This window comes from Hemicordylus capensis, chromosome 1 (assembly GCF_027244095.1).
Source record: "Hemicordylus capensis ecotype Gifberg chromosome 1, rHemCap1.1.pri, whole genome shotgun sequence".
Lineage (NCBI taxonomy): Eukaryota > Metazoa > Chordata > Lepidosauria > Squamata > Cordylidae > Hemicordylus > Hemicordylus capensis.
In genome coordinates, this window is record NC_069657.1 from 368,451,974 (window position 1) to 368,468,144 (window position 16,171).

General features: G+C 39.9%; 1 protein-coding gene across 1 annotated transcript; it reads right to left on the bottom strand.

Moving 5' to 3' along the window:
* Positions 1-390: 390 nt before the first annotated feature.
* On the bottom strand, positions 391-1,367 carry LOC128339332 (proto-oncogene Mas-like). The gene has a single exon (XM_053283050.1). The coding sequence runs from the start codon at positions 1,333-1,335 to the stop codon at positions 391-393; it is 945 nt and encodes a 314-aa protein (XP_053139025.1). The 5' UTR covers positions 1,336-1,367.
* Between the last annotated feature and the right edge of the window lie 14,804 nt (positions 1,368-16,171).

Consider the following 16,171-nt stretch of genomic DNA (forward strand, 5'->3'; position numbering starts at 1 on the left):
TTTTTTTTTTTTTAAGCAGGATGATATATATATAACTAAGGTAATTGGAATCAGCTGGGGGTGGGGGGAAATCAGGCTCCAGATTGGACAGCTGAGCAATGGATAAGCAAGTCTCTTGTAGGAATACATTAAAGATAGTTGCAACTCTTCCTGTAGCAAGGAAGACCATTTATATTGGTACCATAATGGGTAAAAGACACCAAGATGCCTCTCAGTGCTAATGGCTTTCAATAGGGGGAAAAAAACTTCCTCTAGCAAGATGGAGGTGGAGATTACAAAAGAGGGAGTACCTTCTGTTAGATGGGGATCTGGAAACATTTTTGAAATAAAACAGCAAGGTTTTTTCCAGATGCCAAGGCACAAATATGTTCAGGCCGCCTGTTCATGCATTTATTTTGTCTCCTCTTTCCAGGATCTCTGTAACACCACATGGAGAGGCTCTCGGACACTCCTTTTTTGTCTTCCAACAAGGAAATAAGCAAAAGGATTGAGACTGCAGCTGATTAAATTAAGGAAACAAAAAATATCAAAGAGAAATCCATCAAATGTCATTTTTGGATACCAGTACAGTATCAGACAATGCAACCTGAGTGGCACCACAAAAATGAGAAACAGAGCAACTGTTACAGCAATGGTCAGGCAAAGCCGTGCTGGTGACTTTGGCTGTGAATGTCGCTGGCATAACTGTATTTTGACAAACAGGCTCAAACTGCAAATGACCATGACTGGAGTAAAAATGAGGAAAATGGTGCTAAGGAACATAGTTGTAGTATTACATGCTGGAGAGTATTGTTCTTTGTGTGAGATATATTCTGACCAGCAGCTGAAATATTCCACTCCTGTCATCAAGCAGGAGAGAACCCACAGAAGAGCACATAATATGGGTGAGAGATCTTTTGGCCGTTTATATTGGTACCATAATGGGTAAAAGACACCAAGATGCCTCTCAACGCTAATGGCTGTCAATAAAAAAAGACTGGTGTCATATCCAAAAAAGCTCAGGATGTCAAATGTGGTATACAGGTATTCAGTAAAATCTAATGTTCCACTCATCATTACACTGGCAGCAAAAGCTGTCATGTGAACAAAGAGTACAATGAAGTCAGCAATGGCCAGATTCAGTACATACACGGTATACTTAGTCCTTTTGATCCCACAGCAGAGAAACCTGAACACAATGCCATTGGCAATTAGTCCCAAAAGGTTGATAGGACTAGCAACATAGATCAATATTGTGAAGACATCACTGTTTCTGTAAGTCCCATTCAATTTCTGTGTCTCATTTGCCAATACAGCAAAGTTAGTGTGCGTGGACAAGGAGCTGGACTCTGTCATTTGGACAATTTAAGTGTGCACAATAATCTTCTCTTCCCTGTAAAAACAGAAAATAATTTCCATGATTAGGCTGCTCAGTTTTGATATTATAGACCAGCAGTCTGGTAATGCCCAATGCACATCTAACAAGAATGGGTACCTCTACTAACAAGAATGCCCACCTAAGGCAAGGAAAAGCAGTACTGCCCCGGAACCTTTTGCCACTTTGGGAAGTGGGGAGCAGCCAGCAATATGAACAAGGAATCCTATCTAAACTAATATTAGATTGCATGGATTTAAAATGAAGTTTGTTTAGTATTTTGCTTTAGTGAGGAAAATTTCAAGTGTATATTCTATCAAAGCCCATAGCAATGGAGGTGCTTGTATTTCAGGTTGGATCATCCCTCAGGAATGATGATGCAGACTGGTAAAACTCCCTATTTTCACACAAGGAGGGTAGGTTAGAAGTTGCATGTCTGCCTATTGGCCATGGATGCTGGAGTAGTGGCTGATGGGATTGTGTCTGTGTGTTTTTTCAGCTCTCCTCCCCCCCCCTCATCTAGTGCTAAACTAGGACAGGACCCCAACTTTGTTAGGCTGATGTTACTCCTGTGTAGATACTAGGCTGTAATCTTTCTCTCTAAAAGCTATGCATATGGATAAGAATGGATATTTTAATAGTAAGAATTAAAAGTTCTACATAGAACAGCTTAACACACAATTAAGGTCATTATATAAAAATAAAATATTAAACATCCTCATACATATACCAATAAAATACTATAAAAGTATCCCAAATTGTGTAGTAAAATTGTGTTTGCAAATGAGCTAAAATCTTAAAAGCAAGTCAGTTCAGTGCTGTGATGCCAAACAATTTGAAGTCTGAAAGTCTTGACCAGTATATCAAACATGCTTTGACTTTAAAGTCTTTCTCATTGACTTTATCATGTGCTATCATGAGGGCATAACTCCTCCAGACTTCTGTAAATGAAACAACTAAATTCTGTAAAAATTACTACCTGCCCCTCATTTGTATCCCTCTGCTCATCACCTTATGGAAAAACAAGAAGGAAACAAGCTTACCAAGTTCTCCTACTCACTTAGTGACACATTCTTCTTCTTATGGTTATAAGGCCCTGGTTATAAAAATCAAAATGCATAAGCTAAAAAAGTAGCCATGTCCTGCAAAGTTACCAGGGACATAAAATAGGCCACATTTGTCATCTTTTAAATATGCTCAAGGAGGCTTTCATATATAAAATTGTATCAATCACCCAAAGTTCAGTCTTTTAAAGGGACCATGTTCTTATACTACCTAAAAGGGTCTTTTGTGGTGTTTTGGTTTAACTTTTGGATCAGAGATACACCCTGTTTTGTGTTGTGATTACGTTACTCCAGTGTAACCAGGACAATGGGCTAACTAGAGTATAGGATTGCCCAATTAAAAGCTTACATGCTCCCCAACAACTTAATACCATCTGATAAAATAAAACATTTCCCCTGCTTTGTATCTTCTGGTGTATTATTATACTATTACAGAAATAATAATATCTTAGAGACCTCTACCATAATCATCATCTGATCAAATGATAGAGATAGTGTAATGTTAGAACTACAAACATGTTAAGCATTGCACAAAATGCTTAGTCTTGTTTTCCAATAGTAAGCTTTTAGGGCAAGGACGAAAGCTTTCCACTTCCAGTGGCAGATATATGTATGTTTTTACTTTTCAGATCACAAAAGGAAGCAATTTGTTCAGCTTCTAGTGTTGTGAGTTATTTCAAAACCTGGACTGAGACACGCTGCTCTTTTCAATATGAGAAATCTCTGACCCCAATTTAAAGGCCATGGTTCCATGATTCCATGGGGATTCTCTCAATCTTCTCAGCCTGGAAGCCATTTCTAGCAGAAGGCTGGTCTCTGATTTGGACTGGAATTCAGCTTAAATTGTTTGTGCGTTACAGTATAAAAGAATGAGAGCCAAGAGAAACTCTTTAGTGAACATACCATATATGCCCTAAAAACAAACATAACTATATGCAGTGTTTGGTCCCAACATTTAGAAAGATGACAACTCCCTGTTAGGGATGTGTAAACAGGTTCAACATTGAATGGGTTCAACATCAAACCGGTTTAGTTCAGCAGTTCGGGGTCAAACTGAACCATCCCCTGTTCGGTCTGACCTTGGACCAAACCCCACCTGGGTTTGGGGGCTTCTCTGAGACTGCGAGTGTGTGTGTGTCCCCTGCAGAGGTTCCCCTCCCCCCGCAGGCCTTCCTTGTGGCAAAAATCGCCCGGTCCAGGCGTTCTTCGGCCCTTTCAAGGCCTTTCACATATTGCAGTAGCCATTTTGGAGGCTACCACACATGAGCAATGCACAACACGAATGACAGGTATCGAGGATAGTGATAATTTGTAACTATAGCATAAATTTGACTCACACCCCCAACTGAACTGGGGTGGGGGGAACTGAACTGGTCTAGTCCTGTTCGGGTCCGCTTCAGGCTCGAACCGGACCAGGCCAGCTGGTTTTGTGCACACCCCTACTATTCATAAAGGTCTTTCTTTTTTATCCACACATTGCTAGACCAAATACACCACCACACTACTGTTCCTAAAATGTAGGTCCTATTACAAATGTAGGTCCCATTCCTATTCTGTTCCTAAAATGTAGGTCCTATTACAGAACATATAATGCAAACAAATGATCCAGGGCAAACTAAGGGCTATTATATCAGCATAAATTATGCAACAATGGATGACTCACTGTTCAACGTTTGGAGGATGTCCTCTGCAGAGGCCTGGTCTACACATGCAGCAGAAAAGAGTCCTGAAATAGAGTACAGACTAAAAATGGGGGATGCACTTTTTGAATGCTGTCCTTGATAAACAAAACTCTTTGCAAGCTTAACACAATAAGGAGTGATCTTGGCTAGAACTCAGCAGGGATTTTTTCATAGTGGAAAACAGTAAAAATGCAGAGCCAAGGAAATGCAGTCAAAAGTGTTACAATCCATTCTTCCATCTCAGGATACCTCATTCTTGTTGCATATGTAGACCAGGCTTGAAAAATATGTCTTGGGAGTAATATGAATGCTATATCTGAGATGATGGTTGAGTCATAATGGCTCATCGGCACACAGAAGTCATGCTACTACAGTTGTCAAGTGATAAACTACAAGCATATATGAACCACCTTTGTTTATCTAAACGGCCAAGACTGATTCAGAATAAATTAAAACCTTCAGGTAAGCAGGAGTTTTGTTTACATAGGGTTACACTGATACACACACATATGGGAGATTCATAGTGAATTCAGCTAACCAACATTTCTGAGCAATTGATGTTTGGCCAACAGCAGCACCCAGGCATCAGGGACCAAGAGCACTTGAGTCCATAGAATGTCAAGAACTATTACTACTACTATGTGTGTGTATACATATGTGTGTGTGTGTGTGTGTGTGTGTGTGTGTACATAGTAGTGTGTACACACTACTATGTGTGTGTATACATATACTGTTCTCCAGCAAACGTTATCAAAGAAACCATATCCCAGAGCTCCTTGGGACACTGGCATGAGCATGCTCAGCAGAAACCTAGGTGCAAGGAACTGCAAGAGATGTAGCTTCCAGAGCACATGATATCCATAGTAATGGCTAGATGTCCTGGAAAAACAATTCCCAGAGTCCCTGGCATCTAAGATGCTTCCAGTGCAGCTGGGGCAGTCCAAGACATTTTGCTGCCTGAGGCAAAGGACAATATCACCCCCATCTGCAGGTGGGTGCTCAGCATTCTCTGGCCATGCTGCCAAGGCAGTGGTGGAGGTGAAACATGAGCATTCGCAGACTAGGCCACCAAGCCAGTGGTGTTCCTAGATGAAATCAGTGAGGGAAGTAAGAGCTGCATCTCAGTGGGGTTAGGAGGGGAAAATGAAGAGTGCCACAGCAGGGCAAGGAAGGGTGGTGGCAGAGAACAGCCTGTGATGCCTGTGATGGCAAGGGCCTGGCACATTCAGCTTCATGTTCCTCCCCACACTCACACCACACGGAAGGGCTGTCCCTGATTGCATAATTGAAACCATCTAGGAAAAGCTCCAGGAAAACCTTGGCATCATCATCATCATCATCATCATCATGTAACTGGGAAAGAAAGGAGACAGCAGGAAAGTGAGCTTGGGGGCCTCATGGGGGGAGTTGGAGGATAGTGCCATTGCACTCCTGATGATGTCACTGGCAGACATGGTTGGCTTCAAATGTCAGAACTGGGCTAGGCAGAACAGAATGATTTTCTGTTTCAGGGGAGAGGGGAATAGGTCAATTTGCTGACCTCAGTTCCACATTAAGCTGAAGGGACTTTCCACATTACTCCACAGACACATTTTGGCTTTGCTCTAAAAACTGTTTCATCATATTTCCCTGCTTCCTGCTCAAAATACCATGCCTACAAATATGGGGGTGCAGCTCCTGGGAAGTGTTTTTGTGCCATTTTTGCTCCATCATGTTTCTTGCAGCAAATAGTTGTATGTGTTGTGAGCATCCCAACTTCTCTTGCAATATCCTTATTCCCCTCCCTATGTGATCACAAGTGTGTTGTATCTAAATGCTTTATTAGATATTTTCATCAGAATATGATAGATATCGAGAATAGTGATGACTTGTAATTAAAGCATAATTTCCCCCTGCATAATTCAATTAAATAATCAGTTTAAACATCAAGGAAAAGGAAAAAAGGGAGGGGGGAATCATCTGGTTTTTACAAATGAACATGCACTTTCACCATGAATAAATGTAATTTAGGGCATTAGGGTCATGTATTGGATTTTTGACATCTTCTATATATCTTCAGAAGGCTTCCCATCTGGCATAGTATAATGTACTTTGGACTCGATGGGTATCATTTTTCAAGAATAAAGACACTTTCTCCATAACCATTGTAGACCTTATTTTGTTGAACCATGTTCTAATCAAAATGTGACCTCTTCCCCCCACTGTGAGGTGATAGTTAAAAGGCTCTTCTTTTCCACTCTGTTTGACCTCATTACAGGTAGACCTCATTATCAGCATGGTGTAGGGGTTAGAGTGCTGGACTAGGACCGGGGAGACCTGAGTTCAAATCCCCATTCAGCCATGAGACTTGCTGGGTGACTCTGGGCCACTCACTTCTCTCTCAGCCTAACCTACTTCACAGGGTTGTTGTGAGGAGAAACCTAAGTATGTAGTACACTGCTCTGGGCTCCTTGGAGGAAGAGCGGGATATAAAATGTAAAAAAATAAAATAATAATAATAATAAATAAATCCGCAGGGGTTTCATTCTTGGCTGAAGCCGTGGATAGCAAAACCGTGGAGAATGAGGCATTAATGCAATGGGAATTGGAGGCTTAGGTTTCTGGAGACTAAGAAAATGGATTTGCGGAACCGCAGATGTTGGGACCACAAGGAACGAGGTCTACCTGTTGTCAAAAGGCTAAAGAGTTCTTTATTCAATGTAGTCGAATAAATAATTCAGTGAGTTTCAGTCCAGCTCTATATTTAATATTGCTCCAATATATTTATGTACATGTAGCCAAAATCTATATATTTAATTTTCTTAAATGTACCTGTCGCTAATCCCATGTGTGGCAGCTTTCATGAAAGTTTGGAGAGCTGCTGGATAGCAATGGGGAAGGGTGGGGGGAACAAAATGGTTGCAGCCAGCTGGTGGGCCCAGGAGTTAACAGTGGTAGCCAGCCAATGGCCAGCCAGCCAGGAAAACGACAACGGCGCTGGCAGGCAGGCAGAGAAGGCAGGGGTGGCTGGCTGTCACAAGCTCACTCGATGGAAGGCGCTGGCCAGAAATATATGACACAATAGCCAGTAGCTCAAGTTTCAGTTTTACTGCTAAATAGTCAAGTTTAACAGTCTCACCACAAGAATACAGAAGTGAGGAGTTAGAAGCCCAAATTCCAAAGTCACAATCTCTCCGACATAAGCTCCAAGCAGATTTGACGTGTTGTTTCCAGCAGTTTGTTCAAGGCACAGGCTGCCTGATTTATAGCCAGCAGCCACGTGCCCTTAATCAACACTCCACCCCCGCCAGCTGCCATAAATTCAATCCGGCTCCTGCTGTCTTCTTGCCAGTCAACTACTCCCCTGTAATTCCCTCACCTGCTGCTGATGTTTTCCCCATCTGCGTTCTCGAGGAGATAGTGGCCGTTCAAACTCTGGCTCAGATCCTGGCCCTTCTCTCCAAAGACCACCTGGCCCTGCTGGCCCTTCCTGTGCCAAACACTCGCCCTGGCCTGTCTCAATTACCTCCCCATTCACATCACCAGCCTGCTCCTCCTCAGGCGCCTCCCCACTTTCTAGTAAGTCGCCTGCCTCCCACTCCTCTCCAATGTCCTCGAGTAGGGGCACGACACTGGTGGGCAGCCAGAGGGAGGGCGGCCGGCCGAGAAGTGGCTGGCTAGAAAGCAGAAAGCCTGGTCGGCTGGGTGGAGGAGTGAAGAAGCAGGTGGGCCAGGTGGGCTGCCAGCCAGAAAGCGCCAGGTGGGGTGGGGAGAAGTAGGCGGGGGAAGAAGCAGTGGGCCAGCTGGCTGGAAAGTGGGGAGGGGGTGGTCAGTGGTGGGGGGAGAAGGACAGGACCAGCATAGGCGATAAAAGGAACCTTTTTTCCTGCAGCCTTTCAACACAAATGGGACATGCCTGGATTTGTTGCAGCTACATTTGAAAGGGTAAGATGCCATCTGGTTAATATTTTAGAATTCTCTTCTTTAATGTTCAAAGAAGAAGAAAGCATTGACTAGAACTTCCAGATATTCTTCCATTGATTATCAGTGATTTCTTTGGTAAAAAACCAGCTTGATCTTCATGGATAAAATGCCTCAGTATAACCCTCATTCTTCTTGCCAAAATAGCAGCAAAAAGTTTATAATCATTATTTAAAAGTGAAATTGGTCTATAGTTTTTAACTAACGTTACCAAAGAGACAATTGAGAGATAATGTCAGAACAGTCTTGAATGTTCTGGAGTATTATGAAAAACATAATGATAAACAAATGGCGATGATCTTTTTGGATGCAGAGAAAGCCTTTGACAATATTTCGTGGCAATTTTTGTGGAGATTACTAGAGGTAATGATTGCTGGCAATAATTTTATTAGGGCAATTAAGACAATTTATTCGGCGCAATATGCTAAAATTATTGTAAATGGGGAACTATCAGACAATTGTGTAATACAAAAGGGACAAGACAAGGATGCCCACTTTCCCCATTGCTTTTTATATTGGTTCTAGAAGTGCTCTGCAGAACTATCAGAGAAGATGACAAATTACATGGTCCCAAAATTGGGAAACAGGATTATAAACTGAGAGCTTTTGCAGATGATGTTGTGCTGTTTCTAGAAAATCCAATGGATAAGATTGAAAGACTCTTGGATAAAATACAACAATTTGGCCAACTGGCTGGATTTTATATAAATAAGACCAAGACTAAGGTTTTAACTAAAAATATGGACCAGAAAACTAAAGACAGATTCTCTCAAATAAGTGAGCTGAAAGTGGAGAAGAAAGTTAAATATCTGGGGGTTTGGTTATCAAATAACAACTCCCTGTTGTTTATAAATAACTATGTCAAAATATGGAATTCAGCGAACACTGATCTAGAAAGATGGTCCAAAATGAATCTCTCTTTAATGGGAAGAATTTCAGTGGTGAAAATGAATGTCTTGCCTAAAATGTTGTTTCTCTTTTAGACTATTCCCATAATTAACACTTTAACTTGTTTCAAGCAATGGCAGAAGGATATAACTAAGTTTGTTTGGCGGGGAAAAGACCAAGAATTAATTTTAAGAATCTAACAGATGCAAAGGAAAGGGGTGGTCTTACCTTGCCAGACTTAAGGTTGTACTTTGATGCTGTTTGTTTGACATGGATAAAAGAATGGATAACGCTAAGAAACCCTAGAATTCTTGATTTAGAAGGATTTGACAGAAGGTTTGGTTGGCATGCGTATTTATGGTATGAAAAAAGTAAAATACATAAAGATTTTTTGAACCATTATGTGAGAAGGAGTTTAATGAGGGTGTGGTTAAAATATAAAAATTGGTTTGAACCTAAAACTCCATTATGGGTATCTCCGATTGAAGCTTTATCATGTAAAGAAGTAAATATGCAAACAGGTTGGGGTACCTATAGGGATTTGGTACATTTTCACAAAAAGGATTGTAAGTTAAAAAGTTTAATTGAAATACAAGATATAGTTAGAGATTGGTTTCAGTATCATCAGTTAAATGAGATGTATAAGAAGGACCTTAAAGTCGGATTTGAGGACCAGACTTCAAATTTTGAGAAGGAATTATGTCAAAATGATGAAAAATTAGTTTCTAAAATGTATAAACTGTTGCTTTTGGAGGAGACAAGAGAAGAAGTGGTTAAAACAACTATGATAAAATGGGCTCAAGATGCGGGGCGTAATATAGAAATGGCAGCCTGGGAAAAGTTATGGAAAAAGGATTTAAAATTTACTGCATGTTATGCTATCAAAGAAAACTATTATAAAATGATGTATAGATGGTATCTGACACCAAAAAGACTGGCTTTAATGTATAAAAATGTTTCAAACAAATGTTGGAAGTGTGGACATTCTGAAGGCACATTTTTTCACATGTGGTGGACCTGTGGGAAGGCTAAAGCCTATTGGGATATGATATATAATGAACTAAAGAAAATATTTAAAATGACATTTCCTAAGAAGCCAGAATCCTTCCTGCTGGGAATAACACAAGGAGCTATCTCTACAACCAATTTAACATTTTTTATGTATGCCTCTACGGCAGCTAGAATTATATATGCACAGAAATGGAAGTCTAGTGAACTGCCTTCAAAAGAAGACTGGCTGATAAAAATTTTGGAATATGTGGAGATGGCAAAACTTACAGCACTATTAAGTGATCAAAACTTGGAATGTTTTAAAGAAGATTGGAAACCATTTTTGTTGTATTTAAAAAATTACTTCCCTACTATGGACTTGACAGCAGGGTTTGAAATTTAGTATAAATCGCAGGTTGGTTAGTTTAATTATCTTCGTAAGGGCTTGAACTTATGTTTTGAATTATTATTATAGCAAGGATAAATTTTATAGTTGATGATTCACGAAGAAATGTGAGCGGGAAGTCCATCTTTTATGTGTGTATTTGTAATGAATGATTGCTATTGTTAAAATTAATAAAAAATGAATTTGGGGGAAAAAAAGATTATCAGTGATTTCTTGATCCAAGTCCTGTGCCCATCTCTTTTTATATAATAAGATGCAATTCGATTTTTCATTTAGTAGTACGTCATATTTTTGAGATAGTAGTCCTTTATTATATGTGGTATTGTCCATTATTATTTTTTTGAAAAGTGTTTTAGTATGAGTAGATTTTTTTGAGTATGGGCATTATCATGTGAGTTATTTGATTTTATTCATACTATGGGAGATGTGTATCTTTTGTTCTAGCAATTAATTCCTGCTTTGAGATTATTTTGTTTTTTATTAACAACATTATGTAATTTTGTAAGTCCTTATTTTCACTAATATTGAAGTGAATTGACTTCTATAGCAGGCAAAAAAAAAAAAAAAAAAGTTGACCATGATTTGGGGTTATAGGTGATGGATATGGCGTAGTCTCAGGTTTGTTTGCTTGTATTTCTACTCATTTTGCATCAGTACACAATGCATCTAAATATAATGTATGTCAAAGAGAAGGACTCTCTCAAAACAAAGTTTCGTAATGGTAGAAACCAAAACCCCTACACTTGATCTTGGGGCTGAAAAGGAGGTTGAAAACAAAATAATAATAATCTCCACAATTTTGTGGTTCTATATCCATCAGCATTAACCACCAAGACAAATAATTATCAGTCACTTTTGCAAATTCATCCTAGTCAGAAACTCAGTTATTTCATGTAGCATTTTTACTACTTCAAACAGCAGAAGCTTTAATCAGACAGAATAGCCACAAAAGGGAAAGGGTTAGAGAAACCATCCTTTCTAAGTCTATTGGATCACAGTTCTTTCCATATATTGCACTCCTTATTATATGCCTGGAAGAATGTATACATTTTATTCATCAATGAAAATTAATAAGGTCTTCCTAAACCATTTTTTAATAATGTGTCTGGACTAGTTCATGCACTTTCTGCTTTGTTGACCCAGATTCTAGTAGAAAAACATGTCTAAGAACATACAGATTAAGAAAAGAAAGAGAATATACTGTAGGAAAGTACATGTAAGCAAGAAATAAGGAAGGAAACAATATTTTTTCTTGGAGAAAATATAAGGCACAGAAGAAAGCTGCATTCCCTGAACAAACCTGAACACTTTATAACAACAAAATGAATGCATCTTATTAGAATTACTTACCAATCTTTATCTTGGGTGGCGTTTCAATAATGTTTCTTTGGGAGGAGTCCAACTAGGGAAGAATTTGTGATCTTAAAGTTCTATTATGTTGATAGCGTGAGAAGAAATATAGCTGAGAAGAGGAGAAAGATATTCCTTACTCCTGCTTCACCTGCCTTTGATTTAATCACTGGCCATTGTTGGACTTGTACTCTTTTATCAGTGCTTTGCGGAGTGAATTTGGCTGCCGTGCAAGTGCAAATAATTATCTGAGAATATGAGGAAATGGAATATGTTGTTTTCTGAAGCCTATGACACATCTGGCCAGATGTTGTGTGGATCCTGTGATGACTGCCTGTGCCCATTGAATGTTCTCACTGTGCTCTTGGTAGAGGCTGGAAACGTCATGCATGCATACCCCTAAACTGATGCATTTTGCATTCAGGAGCAATCAGTGCAAAACAGATAAAGTCCGGAGTGTTTCCGTTCAGCTAATAGGAGTACATTGGCCTCTTTTTCTCACTAGTTTCTATAGGAAATCACAGGAGCAAATGGTACAGTCTTTACTTTTATCCCATGCTCTGTAACTTGCACTCATGACCATTGTTAATCAGATTTATTCTGTGGCAATAGGGGATAAAAGTGACACAAGGTGAAAAAAGTGCTGTTTAGAAGCACCCATAGATAATACCTAACTTTCTCTGGGTTATGGTATTCCTGGTATAGCAAACAGGAATTTTAAAGTTAATTTACTGAAATTAGAAATAATTGGCTAAGAAATAAAGGTTTTGATCTTGGCCTTGGCGTCAAAATAAAATAAAAGATAAAACTACACATTAGACCACATACATGTAACAAAACACTGACACCCATATAAATATATATAAAATAGCCTTTTTAATAGCCTTGATCCAATTAGTAAAAACACAGCTTAATCCTGTCCATGTTTACTCATAAAAAAGACACGGAGAGCAATGAAACTTGCTCCCAAGTAAGTGCATATTATAGGACTGTAACTTGAGGCTGATTAATTGTTTGAGTTTTTCGTTGTTTTTAGTTTTTAATGAATGCCATTAACTCGTAGATAAAAACAAGAGCTCTGTAGTAAGAAATATACTTGTATTGTTTTTAGATAATGTGTGGTTTGTGCTGCAGCAGGTATAATCTTAGAAAAGGCATTCTCTCCTATTTTCTTTATATAGAATTCGCTAAGGCATACCCGTGGCTAATCCCATGTGTGGCAGCTCTCGCGAGAGTTCGGCGGGGACAGATGGGGGAAAGAAAATGGTGGTGGCAGCCATCTTGTGGAATGTGCTCCCTGCTGAGATACAATCTTCCCCATCTCTGGCAATTTTCAAAAAAAAACTGAAAACCCATCTTTTCACCCAAGCTTTCTCAGCTTCCTAAATTTTGGAGGTTTAAATATCTGGTCTATTTTAAAATTCAAAACCCGACTTTGGGGTTTTTAATCACTGTAATTGTTTAATTGATGTTTTAAAAAGTTTTTAGATTGTTAATTGTTATATTGTTTTTAATTTATTTTAGCTCTTTACTGTTTTAGTGGTTTGTTTTGATTGTAAACCACCCTGAGCCATTTTGGAAGGGCGGTACAGAAATCAAATCAAATCACTCAATCAATCAATCAATAATCTGGCTGGAGGGCTGAGAAATAATGGTGGTGGCGGGCAAATGGCGGTGCCGGTGCGTGCAAGGAGAAGGCAGGGGCGACTGGCCAGCTGGCGGTGGGAGAAGGTGGGGGCAGGCGGGAGAAAATGTCGACAGTGGGGGTGGAGGGGAGGGCGGGCGGGTAGGGGAGGAAACAGCAGCGGGGATAACTAGAAAGCCCCAGCCAGGCCAGCCAGCAAGTCACCCCTGCTAACTTGGCAAGGAGGCACCTTTTAATGTGGTGATTCTCTTTATTTAGCCAGGGGAGAGTAACGGGCCCTATTCACCCCCAGCACAGTACCTCCAGTGACTGTTGCTGGTGCCTGTCTTGTGTTTCTTTTTTATTGTGAGCCCTTTGGGGACAGGGATCCATCTTATTTGTTTATTATTTCTTTATGTAAACCACCCTGAGCCATGTTTGGAAAGGCGGTATAGAAATCAAATGAATGAATGAATGAATAAATAATAAAAGCACCACCGGTGGGCAGTGAGGGAAAGCTCCGGCCAGGTCGGTCATCGAGGGATAGTGGATGGGATGGGGAGAACGGACTGGGGCTGAAGGGGGGGAAATGAAGATGGGGAGGAGAGATAGGGAGAATTAGGGGCACAGATGCTCTGCGCCGAATCAGCTAGTTTTTTATTAATCATTTATTGAGTAATTTCTCCCAAACAAGGAACAATTTACAAAAAGAAAAGAAATGAAAAGTTAAGAGGCCTTAGTAGGAGAAATGTAACAACTTAGGAAAGCCCCATGAGATTCAGCTGGTTCAGATGTCAAGTATAACCACAGTCTTGGTTCAGCACAATGTCCCCAGCCTTGGGAGCATCTTTTTCCTTCCCTTGCCTGTGCAGGCCTCAGCAGAATTCTGCTTCCAACTGAGGTTAAAAATAAACCAAGTTTGGTTTTAGGGAACTCGGTTATGATAAACCAAGATTGGGTTTTATGTCCAAATTGAACAGTCATTTTAACCTCAGTCAGAATTTTGCTGAGGCTCCCAGTGGCTGGGGAGGCAAGATCACACGCTCCCAGTGGCACACCTAGGTAATTTTGGAACCCAGACCTGAAGGGCTTCGGAGGCCTCCCTTTAAAGATTTTTTTAAGAACAAAAATTATCTCCCCACCCCCAGCTCTGGCTGCTTGTTTTCAGCACTTCTCCTTGGCTGAACATTTTTGCAGAAAGCTTTTGTCCCTTTGCTGGGGGTGGGGGTGAGGAGGGGAGAGTTCTCCTGGCCTTCACCAAAGGGAACTGCTGCAGGGAGGGTAAGAGGGGAGAGTTCTCCCTTTTACCAGCAGAAGGAAGGCGAGAGGCCTGTGCAGTCTCTTGGGAGGAGGGAGGGGAGCTGGAAGGTGCTTGATGCCCTCAATCCTTATTATATGGTCCACGGACTATCATGAAAGCTGTGTGAACTCGACTGCAGCACACCAACTTTCCAAATGCAGTAACTCCAAGTTAATTAATGTTAATGAGATGTTTGACATTAATAAGTAGATGTATGTGCTTCAGGATTTACCTGCTTTTCTCTCTATTAATGATTTACCTTGATGGTTAGCAAGCAATGCTACAAAATGATTCTGTGACCACACAAGATGTTTCCATTACTTGTATGTTTGTTTTTCTTCTGATCAAATTAAAAAAAATGCAAAGAAATCTAGAAAAATGAGTGAGTGCAAAACTTTTAAACTTGATTGTAGTTTATAGGAAATTGTCACCTATCCAAGACTGTCGGGTTGAATTTGCATATGTTTACACTAAGTACAGAAGGGGCTGTCCAAAAATGATGATTCTAGTACTTAAGTATTTTGAACATTTCAGAAACTATCCATCATATTTAAGGCTTTTTTTAAAAAAAAAGACCTTATAGCAGGAGATAATGTCTTGCTGTAGGTATATATAATATCAACTTAAAGGTTTGGTCAAGTCACCTAATGGTGCAGCAGAGAAATGCTTGACTAACAAGCAGAAGGTTGTCGGTTTGAATCCCCGCTAGTACTATATCGGGCAGCAGTGATATAGGAAGATGCTGAAAGGCATCATCTCATATTGCGGAGGAGGCAATGGTAAACCTCTCCTGTATTCTACCAAAAGAAAACCACAGGGCTCTGTGAGCACCAGGAGTTGAAATCGACTTGATGGTACACTTTACCTTTGGTCAGGTCATGGCTATAGTCATTTAAAAAACAGTTCCACAAATCACAAGAGTGATTTCGTTACTTCAGAGGAATTGCCCTGATGTACCATCCAAAACTGTAATTTCTGTAATTTGCTTCTTCTAATATTGTAAACCACTTTGGGTGCCTTTGTCAAGGTAGAAAGGTGGTATAAAAATGTAGCAAATAAATAATAATAAATAAAACATCAGTCAGTCATTGTTTTGTTTCTTTCTGTGGACTTTTTCATGCTTCCTGACTTCTTTAGAATATGTTTTTCTTCATGACACTTCTCTGAATCATGAGGCAATCTATCCAGATATGATACTGTTTCTATTTGCTCTTAATTTCTCTGTCTTTGCACGCTTCCTCATTCTTTCCAGCCTTCTTCTGATCATTAAGATCTGCCATGATTCTTGGAGATCAATTTAATGAAACAGAGATTGTTACAGGCCAGGCCTGATCTATATACTAAACATGCTCATTAGCCAGTATATAAAATAGGTCTGGACCAAGTTCTTTTGTATTAGTGACCACGTATGATCTGGATGCAAGAAGAAAGGAGACCAAACCAGTCCTCAAGATTCAATGGGCTTTATTGAGTTTAAAAGACCTAATCTAGCAAGGCAAAAAGCAGAACCCTCTATCAATTTTAGCAACAGTAACTAAACAGAACGTCCTAAC